The 17,393-nt window shown below is 45.2% G+C and overlaps 1 protein-coding gene across 2 annotated transcripts in view; it reads left to right on the top strand.

Annotated features, from left to right (window-relative positions):
• The window catches only part of unc5db (unc-5 netrin receptor Db), a 150,189-nt gene that overhangs the window by 69,254 nt on the left and 63,542 nt on the right, over positions 1 to 17,393 (top strand). For both annotated transcript variants that reach the window (XM_063896440.1, XM_063896439.1), the window contains exon 2: positions 10,395 to 10,610. In XM_063896440.1, the coding sequence (XP_063752510.1) occupies positions 10,395 to 10,610 (216 nt within the window). The remainder of the gene's footprint in view (positions 1 to 10,394; positions 10,611 to 17,393) is intronic.

Genomic DNA, 17,393 nt, shown 5'->3' with positions numbered 1-17,393 from the left:
CAGAGCGTGACCCCGAACAGAGAGCTTTCAAATATGCCGTTTGGAAGATGGCTCCTCTAACCCTGCCTCCATCACACATGAAGTGAGGCAGAAAGGCTGACAGTGGAAGACAGGGGGGGGGCTTCTGAAAATCATGATCTCTACCAGTGATCTGTTGACGTTTTCCACTGTCGAAGGAGGAGGGCCGACTCAGCACAGATCTGACTGACAGACGGAGAGGCTGGCAGTGCATCTCAAAGAGAGCAAACTGAGACTGACGGGTGAAGCTAATGCTCCACCTGCCAGCAGTGTGACCCCGGAAATGTTGAGGACCCCAAAGTTTTATGTTAGAAATGTGTAGCAGGGGTCTCCAGTACATAGAGACTGCTCGATGCTAACCTGCATATGTTGGGTAATTTGCATAATTTGCATAAAATTGCACCCAAAAAAAAGGCTTGGCCATTTTGGAAAATTTGTATGAGTTTTTTTCAGGATGTTGAATCTATTTCTGACAAGACAGAAAATGGTCATATATGTACTCCTGGTGGGCTGATTTTTATACATTAAGGGTCATTTTAAGTTTTAGGGGACGCTAAACCACAATTGTTGATCCTAAAAATGGCAGGAATTGATTCAACATCCTCAATAACAAAGTTTGCTGCGTCACTGGTCACGAGCATTGCTACGAGAACCACTAAATCAGAACGTTAATTACAGCATGATGGTGCACTACGACCTTTTTGAGAGTCGGTTTCAAGCAGATCACAAAAAAATGTGAACTTTTTCCCCATTGGAATGAATGGGCCGTGAACAGAGATCAGGATCCACCAGCTTCGAGGTCCTACTGATACTCTAACAGAGGGAACAGATCCAAACTTTAAACAGCCCTCCGGACTCTCGTCTTTATTGGACTAACATTTTTTTGACGGATGAAACGGTTTTCCTAAAATCACAGTTTAGGTTTTGTGAAATTTCCACGCAGGTCCCCTACCTTCCCCCATCTCCCACATGTAGGCTAATTGTCTCCTGTGCTGAATGTTAGTAGCTATAGTAGATCTTTATTATACTTATGTACGGCTGGCTTCCCGTGGCATGACCCTGACCTATCACAGGGTGGCAGGGGACCTCATCCTCTTGACCGTGGCTTTAGGGCACCAGTGAGTGCAGTACTGTGTTTCACCACACATTCACCAGGAGCCTTCCCAAAGAAGCCACAGGTAAATTTACCCATACAAGGAATTTGCCTCGTTCTTTTACTCAAATCTTAGATTCAACAACAAACACCTCCCAAAAATGCATTAGGCCCTGTTTCTGAAATATTGCTTCCTCTGAACGCCCCCTGGTGGACGCTGATGCCCCATTGAGAACCCCTGATACCTGCTCTAAATCAAATATCCCTTCATTTCACCTTAAAACTACTCGTAATCCAGCTGATTCTGATTCTACAGGTACCTCAGATTTGTACTAACGTAAATATACTTCTTAACAGCAGGGTTTTATTTAAATCAGCTCCCAAACACAGCCCAACTTTTTTTAATATTCATCACGCAGATGAATCTGAAGAGCTTCAGTAAGCTTTTAACAGCTGGCTATTCATTTAAAATGTGATATTTCAGCGTGCAGGTTTCTGCATCGCGTCACTCAAACCAATTATCTGTTGCTCCTGGCAGTGAGGCTTCTCCCTCCACCGCTGAAACCCCCCGATAAATGATCCATCCTGCAGTTGTCATGTTTGACCTTCAACGCCGGGTCAGGTTTCTACTTCCTGTCAGGCAGAGTGGCAGCCATGCGGGGAGGAACATCTGAGTCTGTCTTTAGAGGCTGGACGGCAGCTTCTGCAGCCTGACAGACGGAGATGTTCTGGAGACTCAGAAGCCGTTAGAAGACGCTCGTCTCCCGGCGGTGTGGACAGAGAAGAGATCCCACTTGTACAATATCACCTCTCCTCTCGTGAGCTCATTATCGTCCACAGAACAGAAGACACTGTTCATGCATTTTGTTCCTGGACTGGAAAAGAGCTGCACAGTTAAACTACATTTGAGAGGAATCAGAGAGAGCCAGAAGGGGAAGAAGTACTTCAATCTTTCCCCTTAAGAGGCCCTATTCTGCTTCGTGTGGTGTTTTGTAGGTTTTAGTGCATGTAAATGGTCTACAGAGGCTAAAATCTTTCTCTTATTTAAACTATACCGTCATAACTTCTGGTGATATAGAGATATACTCTCTTTCTAAACCTAAGTAAAACATCCTGTGACATTTTCCCCGCACACTGAGACGGCCATTCTTTCTCTGAGAATGCGAAAGGTCTGCAGGCTCTGATCACGCTCTCAGCGAAGCGCTTTAAGTGTTACCTTTGCCGTCTCCTGGCACACTTAAATTGAAAGACTGGAAACTAATTACCCGCTGTGACAGCCTGACAGCGCTTTAATTCCTGCTCATTTCCCCCCCGTCAAACCGAGCGAAGACGGTCAAACTCACCCAACAGAGGTCCGTCCGGCTCTCTGCTGACGGGAGAATGCTGCACCTTTTGTGAGGTATATTGAATCCCAAAGACGAGGCTGATTTATTTGCACGCCGTGTGATGAGAGGGCAACAGTGGGATTCGGGGGAAACGGCCTCTAAACCCGAGCTGATAAATCTAATTTACCACAGTGCTTTATACGGCGGAGAGAAGCTCAAGGTGCCTCCAGCGCCGTCTGGGACACAGACGTCAGTGCAGCCCTCTGACTCGGCACAAAGTGATTCTGCTCCCCACCATCTGAGCGGGCTGTTCTGTAGTCCAAACATTTAGTTTCAGGGTCGTTGGGCCTGAACACAGGGCTGGAACTAAACATAATCCTGACAGGTCTCTCAGAGAAGTCTCCAGTGCAAGATGCAAGCGGTTCAAAACATACATGCACACATACAGGAATCAAACCCGTGACCCGTGACGGCCTCGGAGCAATGGTTTGGATCAAAGTTTCCAGAGACGTGAAGCTATAGGAGCAGCTGCTGTCGGATGTGGAACAAGTTGCGCTTGTCCGACATGCTCACAAAAGAGATCATTTTCTGGCAATAATCAATCGGACCAGGGAGATGCTACCTTCAGGGTCCACTGGAGAGTCGGCATTAATTCTGTCTTTCAGTGACAGATCTGTATTTTTATTCTGATGTATTAATCAACGCCTCCCTGAGCCGCTGACTCCGGGTTTCTCCTCCTGCCGCCCGGAGACTTGACGTCTGATCGGCAGGATGATTGAAAAGCCTCGAGCAGCGAACTGAACACCTGAGTGCACGTTGATGGGATTTTCTCTCCATGTCCCGTGGAAACACGGACATGAATGTTACAGTCTGTGATCCTCCAGGTTTCACCTGTCAGCGCTTCAACAGAGAACATGCTGAGCCCCTCTAACGGGGGGGGGGGCAGTCCGTCTATTTCTGAACTAATTGAGTTCCCTGTCTTCTCATATAACGCAGGTTGTTAACGGTGAGGATGGTGTTAGTGCTTTTTGCAAATGTCCAATTCATTGTGTGTCTCTGTGTAGTTGTGTCTCTGTGTAGTTGTGTCTCTGTGTAGTTGTGTCTCTGTGTAGTTGTGTTGTGTCTCTGTGTAGTTGTGTCTCTGTGTAGTTGTGTTGTGTCTCTGTGTAGTTGTGTTGTGTCTCTGTGTAGTTGTGTTGTGTCTCTGTGTAGTTGTTGTGTCTCTGTGTAGTTGTGTCTCTGTGTAGTTGTGTTGTGTCTCTGTGTAGTTGTGTCTCTGTGTAGTTGTGTTGTGTCTCTGTGTAGTTGTGTCTCTGTGTAGTTGTGTTGTGTCTCTGTTGTGTCTCTGTGTAGTTGTGTTGTGTCTCTGTGTAGTTGTGTCTCTGTGTAGTTGTGTCTCTGTGTAGTTGTGTTGTGTCTCTGTGTAGTTGTGTTGTGTCTCTGTGTAGTTGTGTCTCTGTGTAGTCGTGTTGTGTCTCTGTGTAGTTGTGTCTCTGTGTAGTTGTGTTGTGTCTCTGTGTAGTTGTGTCTCTGTGTAGTTGTGTCTCTGTGTAGTTGTGTTGTGTCTCTGTGTAGTTGTGTTGTGTCTCTGTGTAGTTGTGTCTCTGTGTAGTTGTGTTGTGTCTCTGTGTAGTTGTGTCTCTGTGTAGTTGTGTTGTGTCTCTGTGTAGTTGTGTCTCTGTGTAGTTGTGTCTCTGTGTAGTTGTGTCTCTGTGTAGTTGTGTCTCTGTGTAGTTGTGTTGTGTCTCTGTGTAGTCGTGTTGTGTCTCTGTGTAGTTGTGTCTCTGTGTAGTTGTGTTGTGTCTCTGTGTAGTTGTGTTGTGTCTCTGTGTAGTTGTGTTGTGTCTCTGTGTAGTTGTGTTGTGTCTCTGTGTAGTTGTGTTGTGTCTCTGTGTAGTTGTGTCTCTGTGTAGTTGTGTCTCTGTGTAGTTGTGTCTCTGTGTAGTTGTGTTGTGTCTCTGAGCACGTTCGTTTCTTTGTCTCTTTGAAAGGAACATGTTGTTGACAGTAGCTTGATACCCTTTGTGCACTGTTGGATTATCAGGCAGCCTCTCCTCTCCCTAACTCCGATCTGCAGGTTTATCTGTTACTCTCTTTTTGATTCCCAGGTTTTGGGCTTCTGTCTCTCGTCTGCTACCATCTGTTAATATGGAGTCCCTGTCTCGACTGCTTTGAGGATTGTTTTACCATCATATTTTTCTTCTAAAGGCAGCTAACCATTTGGGTCCACACATGGATTCCCCCCCCCGACACACTGCGAGATATTAGAGCTATCTCTGTTTGAGCAGCAGAGGATCTCTCGAGGCTTTATAAGCTGAAGACATCTTGTGAGGCCGGTTATAAAGAGCAGAGGAATAATATTTTACTCTAAAGAAAGCCTATATCTTTATACAATATACAGGGGACAGATACATTTTGGCTTTTGCGTGGGATAGAAACTTCCTTTGCAGCGAACACAGAGTTTTGCAGACCATTTACATGCATCAAAACCTATACGACACATTACAGGAAAGGGAAAACCCCAGACATGCAGAATGGGGCGGCTTTAAAGCTAGACTTTTTCCAACGTACGACTTTAATAAAGGCCATTTAGCTTCTGATATTTATTTATTCCAAACCAACTGCTGTGAATATTCCACGCTGAGGATAGAAATGAAAAAGATCTCATCTTTGGATGAAGCCGCTGTTCGAACCTATTCTGGGTTCTTCTGTTGCGTTTGTGATAGAAACAGGTAGACCCAAATGCTGTTTCCCAGGCCCTAATATAAACATATACCTACACACCTGATCACCCCTTTGTGTATATATACAGTACACATAGAGACATACATATACACACGTTAGGGCTACAATAAATACCAGTCAAGTCTCAGCGGCAGATATTTGATAAACCGGTGATATCGACCCCTCAGAAACACCTTCACACAATAAAACAGGGAAGCTAAAAAGCAGCATGTCAACACGGATTTACTCCCCCTCTCTGGTACCCTTTCTGGGAAGAGCAGCGCCCGTCAATACGTGTCAGAGAGTCGGAGTGCCAGGAGAACCGGAGGATCCTCAGAAACCCCGGCTGCAGATCCCCGTAATCACAGCCTGACAGCGGACACATGCGCCGTGTAATTGCTTTTCATACAGTCCAACCTTTTCCAATTGATTACAGGCCGTGTTAGAAGCCTTACTGAGGGGGGGGGGGGCTGCTTGTCTTACTACACAACGTCAGGAATGGAGGAAGTATACAGATGTGCTTAAGGAAAATTCTAGTAGAAGAAAGGAAACTGTTCAGTCGGCTGTCTGCTGTATATGGAAGCAGTTTTCCAGCCTTCATTCATGCGGTGTCATTTACCCGAGAGAAGCTGGATCATGGATTATAGTAACAAGCAACTCTGTTGGTTTGTAAACTCTTCGGGATATTTATCAGATTACTTTTGAATATGTCTTTGTTTCTGCTCAGAACGGAGACAACCAATGTTTTGTCGACAAACTCTCCAGCATCCAAAGACTCAGGTCCAGTCAAATCTTTCATAAAAGGCTAAAGAAAAAGCAGCTTGGATTATCTTTAACATGCTTGGATCCGGGCGCATTTCTGCTCTCAACAGTTCCAAACCGTTCAGCAGTGTTGATGCAGGAGTTGTGCAATCTGCAATGAACTTTTTTGGCATGTTTTGTCCGACCGACTCCAAAGATATCCAGTTAAACCGGGCTAACAAAAACAAGGCTAAGTAAAGCAGCTCATTTGGACCTTTGAGATGCCTGGATCAGGGCTTTTGTATTACTGATTAAAAAAGACTTAATCATTTACACAAATCCTAGGGAGCGACTGTTGAACAACAGCGCTACTGTTATTTAAAAGATCAAATTTGATAGATTAATGTTCCTGTTTATTTGTATCCTCCACTGGAAGAAGCTGATACCAGAGGAGGTTTTCAAAGCAGGAAGCGGTCCTGAAATAGCCGGCACGCTTTGGGAATGGGCTGGCAGTGAGGCAGAACTGCAGCTCCTCCGAGAGGCGAGTTCATGTGGAGGTGAGCGTGAGAGAGGATGTCAGCACTTCTCCTCACAAGTAACACAAATGTGATGTTGTGTTCCCGTCCTCTCAGCGTATCCGGCACCTCCAAACTGGAGTTCACCTCCAGTTCTCCAACGCTCCGCTTCCTCCTTCAGCGAGGAGGATTAGTCTGACACCTCCTGCTCTCGGCCTTTCAGAGAGGAGGCTTCCCGCTACAGAGCAGAGAGGAGGCTCTGCTGATGCTCCACATCCCGTGAACAAAAAATCCATGAGAATTCCCCTGGGATCCTGTAGTGTGAGAGGGAGAGTGTGTGGTTTAAAAGGTCTTTGGCTGACGACCGGCTGTGTGAAATAGTAACAACATCTCAGTCAGGAGGCCCGAAAGGAAAAGCATTATGAGCTGTGAGCGGTGGAGACGTCCTTTATAGCCCAACATTAGCCTCCTTTAGCTTAGCGGTGGTGACATGAAGTCATGTGACCGTGCTGTAGTTCCTTTATAGCCCAACATTAGCCGCCTTTAGCTTAGCGGTGGTGACGTGAAGTCATGTGACCGTGCTATAGTTCCTTTATAGCCCAACATTAGCCTCCTTTAGCTTAGCGGTGGTGATGTGAAGTCATGTGACCGTGCTGTAGTTCTTTTATAGCCCAACATTAGCCTCCTTTAGCTTAGCGGTGGTGATGTGAAGTCATGTGACCGTGCTGTAGTTCCTTTATAGCCCAACATTAGCCGCCTTTAGCTTAGCGGTGGTGACGTGAAGTCATGTGACCGTGCTGTAGTTCCTTTATAGCCCAACATTAGCCGCCTTTAGCTTAGCGGTGGTGAGGTGAAGTCATGTGACCGTGCTGTAGTTCCTTTATAGCCCAACATTAGCCTCCTTTAGCTTAGCGGTGGTGAGGTGAAGTCATGTGACCGTGCTGTAGTTCCTCTATAGCCCAACATTAGCCGCCTTTAGCTTAGCGGTGGTGACGTGAAGTCATGTGACCGTGCTGTAGTTCCTCTATAGCCCAACATTAGCCTCCTTTAGCTTAGCGGTGGTGACGTGAAGTCATGTGACCGTGCTGTAGTTCCTTTATAGCCCAACATTAGCCGCCTTTAGCTTAGCGGTGGTGAGGTGAAGTCATGTGACCGTGCTGTAGTTCCTTTATAGCCCAACATTAGCCTCCTTTAGCTTAGCGGTGGTGAGGTGAAGTCATGTGACCGTGCTGTAGTTCCTCTATAGCCCAACATTAGCCTCCTTTAGCTTAGCGGTGGTGAGGTGAAGTCATGTGACCGTGCTGTAGTTCCTCTATAGCCCAACATTAGCCTCCTTTAGCTTAGCGGTGGGGATGTGAAGTCATGTGACCGTGCTGTAGTTCCTCTATAGCCCAACATTAGCCTCCTTTAGCTTAGCGGTGGTGACGTGAAGTCATGTGACCGTGCTGTAGTTCCTCTATAGCCCAACATTAGCCACCTTTAGCTTAGCGGTGGTGACGTGAAGTCATGAATTATTCCTTGGTTTTAGGACTCTTTGTTGCACCACCTCTTTATGGGATGTAATAACCATGGCAGCCTTTTGATCTGGAGCAGAGCTTGTTTCCTAAGCATTGAATCTACCGAACAGTCCAAAGCTGCTCTCTAAAGCACGTCATTAAAATGGTCTTGTCTCATAATTTGCAGATCCAAACAGCATGCAGAGCTCCCTGTCTCTGAGAGATGGTTGATCTGGATCTGTTTCTGTTCAGTCTGTGTCCTCCATGTTCCCATTTACCCCGCGTTAACTCAGGTGGAAACCGGGTTAGGTGTTGAGGGAGCGCTTCAGAGGTGGTGTTAAAATGAACCGGCGTAATGAGGGAATGAGTGACTTATTGGCGGCGCGGTGATTTCCTTCATTAGGCTGATATTTATGAGCATCCGTCAGCGGCGGCTTTATAGAGCGTGGTTCGTCACCTTGTTCCAATTATCTGCTACCTGTGAATGTGCTGAGTGTTCAGACGCTGCGAGGAAAGGACATCATTAGTTGTTGTACGAAGTGAGAGGAGGTATTTTTATTCTTCATCGCAGCAATTAGCCGATCAGAGAGAGGCTGTCTGGTGTCGGGCGGAGGAGCATCACACGCCATTAAATGTTTTAGTGCTTCAAATTATGTTTTTGTCTCCGGGTGAACGACTCCACACTTCCTCATACATTTGTGGAAGCAATAAAAGCTGTTTTCCTGGATCTGAAGGCCGTCATACTGCAGCTTCCTTCAGTAATGAACAGGCTGAAGACGACAGATCTTTAGTTATGAACTGGTTATTGTCGGCTCCTGTTTCTCCAGACCTTCTGCACAGTGAGGGACATGCACACGCTCTCTGGAAGCTTTAAATGAAGATGTCGATGCAAACGTATTCAAAAAGATGGAGAACAAGCGGCTAAGTTCATTCTGTTTTTGCTTTTAGATTTCCCCTCAAGTCTCCAGAACTCGACAGATAGATACGACTTTTTTTTTTATCCCAATTTGGGAAATTCTTTTGTTCCAGCAGCATTAGAAACATAGAGACAATACAAAATATACACAATAAGAAACAGTCAAATATAAGGATAAACAAAAACAAAACATGATTTACAAATCTAAAGAGAAAGAACGGGCAGTAAGAATGATACATAGAAGGATTAAACAGGATTAATAATGACTTAAATGTAAGTCCAGTGAAGCTATGAAGCAGAGAGTCTCTGCCAGCCAGAGGAGATTTATTAAAGAGTTATTGCCGAGGGCAGGAATGTTTTCCTGTGTCTGTCCTTGTTGCAGCGGAGCTGTATAGCCTGTTAGAGAAGGAGCTCTGTTGACTGACCAGCTGCAGGTGGAGAGGATGGGTGGTGTTATCCAGGATGGCCTGTTGAGTGTCCTCCTCTCCACCACAGCTTCAAAATTGTCCAGTTTGATGCCGATGACAGACCCAGCTTTCCTGATCAGTTTATTGATCCTGCTGGTGTCACCGGCTCTGATGCTGCTCCCCCAGCAGACGAAGAAGAGTGCACTGGCCACAACAGACTGGTAGAAGATCTCCAGCATCTTGCTGCACACGTTGAAGGATCTCAGCTGCCTCAGGAAATAGAGTAATGGGAGGAATCGAGAGAAGTCTCTCTATTTTTGGGTGTTTTGGTGCCGGTTTTGTACGAGTAGATTCAGTCGCTTGTGACCATCCGATGTGACCTTATCGAGTGCTGCATCTTAGCAAGGACATAGAATCCCTTGGAACACATAAAGAGAACTTTGAGCTGAGAAATGTGTGAGGTAAACTGGAGTCTGAGTTGCACAGAAAGACAGTACATGTGAAATATTCAGTAGCTAATAACGCTGATTTGTTGTCACCCATTATGCATGTTAGTCTCCTTTAAGTTGGTACTGTGAAGGTTCACACACCTCATGATGCACTGTGTGATCCTTCAATTAAAGTCATCACGCAGTAAAATGATATGAAATAAAACACAGGGTCATTGAGTGAATGTGATTCTCTTAAATCCTCCCTCCTGATCCCCTTCAGCTCTCAGGGTCTTTTTAAAGCAGATTTCAGGCTGATGTTGGGTTGAACGTGCGTTACAGTCAACAGCAGCCATTATTTATACCCACAGCTCTTATAAATATATGTATTATTGATGTATTTATGAGGCAAATTGAATTCGGCAGGTGCTACAGTGAAACCTTAGATGCATGATGAGCTGCTTGTTTTTTTCCAGTGCGCCGTCTCCATTTCTTTTACTGTATTTCAGTTAAAGAGTTCAATGCATAGTCCCTGTGAGGAGCTCTGCAAGCTCTACTAAACATACAAACACAGTGTACTATTAACATTAACAGCGTGTGCAATAGCTTTAAAGTAAAGGTAAAGTACACCTGTGAGGCAGTGTCAGTGTGTGCAAGTGCTGAGTCATGTCAGCGTTGAGGCCTCCTTCCGGCAGCTCTTCTGAAGAGATGTTTCCTCTGTTGTTTCTCAGCTCCCCGGGGCGATGCTCAGCCGGACGCCGCTCCCTCGGTGCAGGGGACGCTGCCGCACTTCATCCAGGAGCCGGAGGACGCCTACATTGTGAAGAGCAACCCCATCAAGCTGCGCTGCCGAGCCGCCCCCGCCCTGCAGATCTTCTTCAAATGCAACGGGGAGTGGGTGCACCAGAACGAGCACGCCTCCCAGGAGTACAAGGACCTGAACACCGGTAAGAGAGCGCTCTGTGGACTTCTCTCAGCTAATGCTTACGAGCTATGTGTGCTAACTTAGCCTCTTCTGTACGTAGCACTGACAGAGGTTTGAGTTTAAGTGAAGCTGATGCAGGGAGTCAGGTGGGGCTGGAAATGGGCCTGCAGGATTCGTGCTTTTGAGTTATTCCCTCATGGTTGAAAGCACATATTGTGAGTCGCTTTGGATAAAAGTGTCAGCTAAATGAAATGCAATGTAATGAAGTATCAAGGAGGGTTTGTGCAGCCGTTGGAGGGTTAGAGGCTTGGTGTTGGACGACAGAAACCAGTTATTCTCATCAGAAATGGACCGAGTGAGCTGTGGTGGTTTGTGCAGGGTTCAGTTTGACATGCTATGGTTATGGTAGTGTGACTGGATTAACTGCTCGGCTGGAGTGGCTTCTTTCAATAACTAATTCCCACAATTGGAAGGCAACATCGTTAAACAGGAGAATAAAAGCAGGTGACTCGGAACAAATGCTGTATACTCTGGGAACCAGAGGGTCCAACGTTGGCATTGTGGTTTTTCCTCTTCACAGACTTTGAGGGGACGGACGGTAGTTTTCAGGTTGTACGCTTATTTCTGTTTCTAAAGGTTTCTAAATGTTGTCTCTTTCAGGCCCGCTTTGAAAAAGCTCTGCCTGCTTTGGTTAGTTTGTATGAGTTGTTCTTAAGACTTGGTTGGTATTGGATTGGTTTCTAAATCTGAAAAGCTTTTTGTATCACAGGTTTTCACAAATACTGACTGGATTATAGTATTTGAAGTTTTGGGAGTTGGTAGATACTCCTACGGGGGCCAACAAAAAGGCAGAAGTTTTAGGAAAGTGATATATGTCAGATATACTGACAAACACAGAGATTAGACAGACTAGCTGCAAACAGAGACAGTCTGAGAATGAGCATAATAGGGCATCTTAGAACTACAGCCTCCTCCAGATCCTGAAAAATAGACAGCAGTAAAGGTCTGTGAGGATTGGAGCCCAACGTTAAAGACTCTTGGATATGTCTGATGGCTTGTAGAACTTGTCAGGGTCCTTTATTTAGCTCTGTAATTCAAAAACGCAATGCAAAAGAAAACTTTGTTTGCAGTTTTGTATATCTTCCTCACCTGAAGAAACAGCTTCCTCTCGTCTTCCTGTGAGAAGTTATTATTGTATTCTACATTAACACCTGCTCCCACCAACAACAGGGTGAGAACACAGAGTTAAATTGCAGAAAGCCTCCTTGGATTTATTCCTCTCTCTGAAAACAGGAGAGAGAGATCGTGGAAACATCAGTAAGGATCTGAACGTGGCCTCAGATATTAAGTCCTGAAAGCCAGCGGGCAGAGCGGCTTCAGTTATCATAGGGGGGTCAGGCAAAGAGTGCAGAATGTGCTTACTATAAGCTGCTTGCATTGAGGGGGGGGGGGGTTCTGCACATCAGCTCAAACTCTCAGAAATGTACTCGACTGATTTCAAAGAGCTTTTCTATTCTGATCTGAAACCCCAGACTGCAGGTTCATTGCTCACATATATTTCAGCTCTTCATTTAGAGATAGTTCATTACCAGTGAGGAGTAGTTAACGACCAGTAAGGGACAGTTATCGACCAGTAAGGGGTAGTTATCGACCAGTAAGGGGTAGTTAACAACCAGTAAGGGGTAGTTATCGACCAGTAAGGGGTAGTTAACAACCAGTAAGGGGTAGTTAATGGTGTTCTCTCCTTAAAGAGTTCTAATCAGTGTAGGTGGAGACTTTCATTCATCCTTGGGGGACCATGATCTCATTTAGTTTAACATAAAACTGAAAATGTGACCAATGTTTATTTGTCTGATTCCGGTTTAAAAACTGCTACTAAATAAGTGGTGTTTCTGTAGTCGGGCCCTGAAGGCAGCATCTCCCTCGTTCCCTCCTCAAAAATCCAATGGGATTTTTGAATTGGACTTTGGATTATTGCAGAATATCTCAAACAAAGGTTTATGATACTGACACTCAGCAGGATAGTCTCCACATATTAACACCCCCACCATCTCCTCAGCTCGTGTTAACCACAGACCTTTACAACCAAAAACACATTCAGGAAACCATTGACCTCCAGATCCAGGGTTATGCTTGACAGACGGTACCTCAGCGTGTGCTGCACCACAAGTCGATTTCTCTTTTGAAGATCTATGTGTCTCTGGAGTTCCTCAACTTTATTGCAAGTCCAAATCACAGGAGTGCCCCTTTAAACATTCCCTGAATGAATGGAGAGCTACATCAAAGCCTGTTTTCCTGCTGTTAGGCGTATTAAATGCAAACTAAAGCCTTGCTTAAAAGCCTCAATCAACTTGATTTGTTGCTTAATTCTGTTGGCTTGCCTTTTAATCTTGGTTTTAAAGCCTAAATTGCATTTCCTTGTTGCACACATTTGTTATTCATTGGGTTTAAGCCCCTGTTGCACTTATTTCTGTTTCAATGTTCAGAAATTAAATGGAGTAGGCGGTAAGTGATTCTATGTTTGGACCATGACTAATTGCTGAGTAGATGTGAGGACCCTCAGGCTACAGCAGCCGGAAACCTTAAAACAAAGCTTGAATACCCTAACAACAAGGTGTGTGTGTGTGTGTGTGTGTGTGTGTGTATGTGATATGAGCTGTGAGTGTGAAGGCAGCAGTGGAGGGCCATACCAATTAGCTGCTATTAGTTTCTATCAGGTGGAAGCGTGTTGATTAGCGGGCCTGACGGAGGCCTCCTGAAGGGATTTCTGACAAACAACAATGGTGGTACGACACCTCGGCAGGAAGTCTCTGTGATTAGAGGCTGTGAGTGCGTCGTCTTTCTTGTATTCAAGAAGGTCCCTCCACAGGAAGGAGGCTTTAATTGCTTCTGGAAGTTCATTACCGTGTGATTGCTGTGCTGTGAAATTGTCGCAAGCTTGATAATGGCAAAATGAAATTTGGAGCTGCACTTTGTTTGCTGGAGAAGAACAAGAGGAAGTTTACTCGGAGCTGTTCGTCAGGGGATTTAATCAGCGATTTGGACAGAAAAGAGTGAGAAACTTCAACTAAAGCCTGATTTTCCCCGAGGCTACAACATTCAGCGGCTGTGCTAACGACGAGCTATCGAACGTCTGTCATTTACAAATGAAATCCAGACTTGAGCACCTTCAAATGGAACACATTCTTCCTGTTTTCATTTAAAAGTTTTACCAAAAAGAAGTAAAACACACCTTTATAAACTCCAGGCTTTGGTTGCTAACAGGGTGCATCATGGGAAATGTAGGACCCGGTGTTTTTGGTGCTTGACACACCGTAGGTTGAATTCATTTTATTCAAACACAGTTAAAAATAGAAGGACGAACATGAGGAAGAATGCAGGCTGTATTTAAATTGACCAAGATTTTAATAAAATGTTGTGAATTTATCAAAATATCCCAAAAAATCTGGCTTTTTAAAAAGATGAAACCAAATCAAAGAGCTGACTGCATGTAGTGGGACCATGTCTTGGGCCAGATGGAACGTTATCTCGTTCGCAGTCCCTCGAGCAAATGAGTCACTTCTGCTCCAATCAGTGCTTTTGAGTTGAGGCGGTGGATGACACAGCGCCAGGTTACACGGTTTGGACAAACCTTATTAATTATCTAAATATGTGCAACAGCAAAAAGGGTCCCTGAGTTATTTACACGAGGCGTTCCTAATGCTGTTTCTGCTGCCGTGGCCCACCTTTCACCCTCAAACCTGATCTGGTTTCAGGATGCTGCTGTGATACCCCCACTGCTGTCTCGGTGCAAATGCTGTAATTAAACTGTGCTTTGAGTCCTCGCCATGGGGGGGGGAATGCACACCAGCCTAAATGGATTCTACAGTACCACAAAAAGCTTTTAGTCTCAGCAGTGTGGGTAAATACCCACAAACACACAGAGTCACAGTAGAGCTTTCAACATGTCTTGGCAGGAAGAGCACGCGTGTAATTAATGTCAATAATTAAATCTGCGTTGTGTTCGGGTTTCCACGGCCTCCCTGTGGCACTGCAGCGAGCCATTGTTAATGCCATTAGCTTCACCTGTGCAGCTCAATGTGTGCCAGGAAAAGAGATTAGTGTCTTTATTATTATTATGGGATTATGGCTGTGCATGTAAGGGAAGAACAACGAGGAATTCCAATCAAGAGACAATATCCAGTTTATTAACAGCGTTTAAATAAAGTAGTAGATCCAACATTAATGCAGTTTAACTGTATTTATACAGCATCCTTAATACACACTAAGTGCATTTCAAATAGAAAAACACAACAACATAGAAACAGACAAATCAATTCATAAAATCCTGACTTTTTTCTGAAACTTCGAAGCATTTTGAATATTTTCTGAAAATCTCAAAAATACTTTATTTATTATTCAGACATTTCATTAAAATTCAGATCCTTTTTTGCATTTTGACTTTTTTCTCAAAATCAAACTGTTCTATTTACTCGGGGTGATAAAGGAACCATCACTTCTAGTCACCACCGCTAAGCTAAAGGAGGCTAATGTTGGGCTATAGAGGAACTACAGCACGGTCACATGACTTCACGTCACCACCGCTAAGCTAAAGGAGGCTAATGTTGGGCTATAAAGGAACTACAGCACGGTCACATGACTTCACGTCACCACCGCTAAGCTAAAGGCGGCTAATGTTGGGCTATAAAGGAACTACAGCACGGTCACATGACTTCACGTCACCACCGCTAAGCTAAAGGAGGCTAATGTTGGGCTATAAAGGAACTACAGCACGGTCACATGACTTCACGTCACCACCGCTAAGCTAAAGGCGGCTAATGTTGGGCTATAAAGGAACTACAGCACGGTCACATGACTTCACGTCACCACCGCTAAGCTAAAGGCGGCTAATGTTGGGCTATAAAGGAACTACAGCACGGTCACACGACTTCACGTCACCACCGCTAAGCTAAAGGCGGCTAACGTTGGACATGATGATGTGTGTCTGTCTGATTTAGTGCCTTTTTGTGGGTAAAATGTTCTCCTAAAACAACAGTCCACCCTCCCATCCCCTCTTCTGGTTCCTAAACGCTCTTCAACAAGTTGTGTTACCTTTAATCTCACAGGTGCAGATTAATACCGTGTTGCTCAGCAGGCGATACTCTGTGAACACTGAGGTGTGTCTGCAGCCTGGCTCTGGATTAAAATGCCAATTGCTTGAAAGCTGCATTGCATTCTGGTCCGGTGAGGCCACTGTAGGTGGAGGAACAGGTATCTGTGTTTCTGCTATGATGGATTTCCCTCTGTATCAGTGTTGAATGCTGACCCAAATTGGCCAGTCTTGAGAGAAAGTAGTGAGAGATTAAAACTTAAATAATCCTACAGTATGCAGTTTTTCAACCCTCAGTTTTATCCTTTGGTTTTGTTCCTGCCTGGTACTATTTTATATATTGCATATCTAATATTGTTGGAGGACGATTGGCTGTGTGCGTCCTTTCTGATCACATTCAAGTTCTAAAACTGAATCTGCAAACAGCTGCTGACCGGGACCTCGTTTTTAAGATGGGTCCAGAATAATCTATTAAAACAAACCATCAATATGCACACACACACACACACACACACACACACACACACACACACACACACACACAGCGCACACTCTGTTTGCTGAAGGTTATTGTCCCGCCCTGATTCCTCAGTGTGTGAATAGAGATGCTATCAGCGTTTGTCCTAATCAATATCCTCCCGTTCCTCCCTGATCTCCCCCTCTGATTAGCCGTGATAATCCAATACACAATGTAGCCGTCCATTACTGAGCCGGGACAAAGCCACGCGTTAACGCCGCCTTATCGGACGCTCTGCGCTGATGTGGGGGGGGGCTGTCCTCAGGCGCCACTAATTGCTTACCCTGTTGGGTCTCCAGGGATGGAAAAGGACGTTCACTCTGCAGGGAGGTGGGGAGCCATGGTAACTGAGTACATTTACTGAAGAGCTGTACATAGGAAAACCTTTACGTCTTTACTTGAAGTGACGGCTGTGATTTTACTCATCAGTGAAGCAAACGATGACGCTGAAAAGTCAGAGAACTTCACGAATGTCAGAAAACATCAACCAGGAAATCCTTCTGAGGACTGTCACATGGACTCAGCTGATAGCTCGTCTTTTGTAGACGCCATGCCTCGGCACCACTGAAGAGTCGTTTCTATTGGCCTGTGGAGGAGTGGGCGTCGTTAGGGATCTTTTGGCTTTGGTAGTTATACTTTGACCTAGTTGATCCGTTTCTCCTTCGTTCCCATGGCATAGTTCTTTGGCCTTGGGGTTGCTGTAATCTCCCCTAAGGAGGGGCAGCTTGGGCGCTTTGTTGATGCCGGTCTATGACCGAGCACAAGCTGACCTGAGATAGTTCATTGTTCAGGGACGTCTAGAAGCGCCTCTTATCTGGAGCGCAGGTTCCCTGGTGCACCTTCTTTTCTATGGACGACAGCTCCAGTTAGATTCAGGGTCCATATTTGTCTGGTCTCGCTGGTGAGGAATGTTGAGTATACTCTCTGAACTGGTTAAAAACTCTTCCTGCAGCTAAGATTCTTCAGAATTGGTCGGGCCACCGCTCTGTCACCTCGTGGCTGCTGCAAATGTCTTGTCGATTCTCCGGCCGTTAACTCCAGAATAAACCTTCAGTGTTTGCCATCAAAGTTCCAGCTCCCCCGTGTCTCTGTGAGTTTCCTGTCCATTGCTCCAGAAGTTTCCATCACAGGCGTGTGTTTTGTAGACAGAGTCGCTTCAACTTTCAGTCCTTTTTACATGACGCAGATATGGGTTCAGT

The sequence above is a fragment of the Eleginops maclovinus genome, chromosome 12 (genome assembly GCF_036324505.1).
Source record: "Eleginops maclovinus isolate JMC-PN-2008 ecotype Puerto Natales chromosome 12, JC_Emac_rtc_rv5, whole genome shotgun sequence".
In the NCBI taxonomy this organism is placed as follows: domain Eukaryota; kingdom Metazoa; phylum Chordata; class Actinopteri; order Perciformes; family Eleginopidae; genus Eleginops; species Eleginops maclovinus.
The sequence above is the reverse complement of the archived record's forward strand: the minus strand, read 5'-3'. Positions and strand labels throughout refer to the sequence as shown.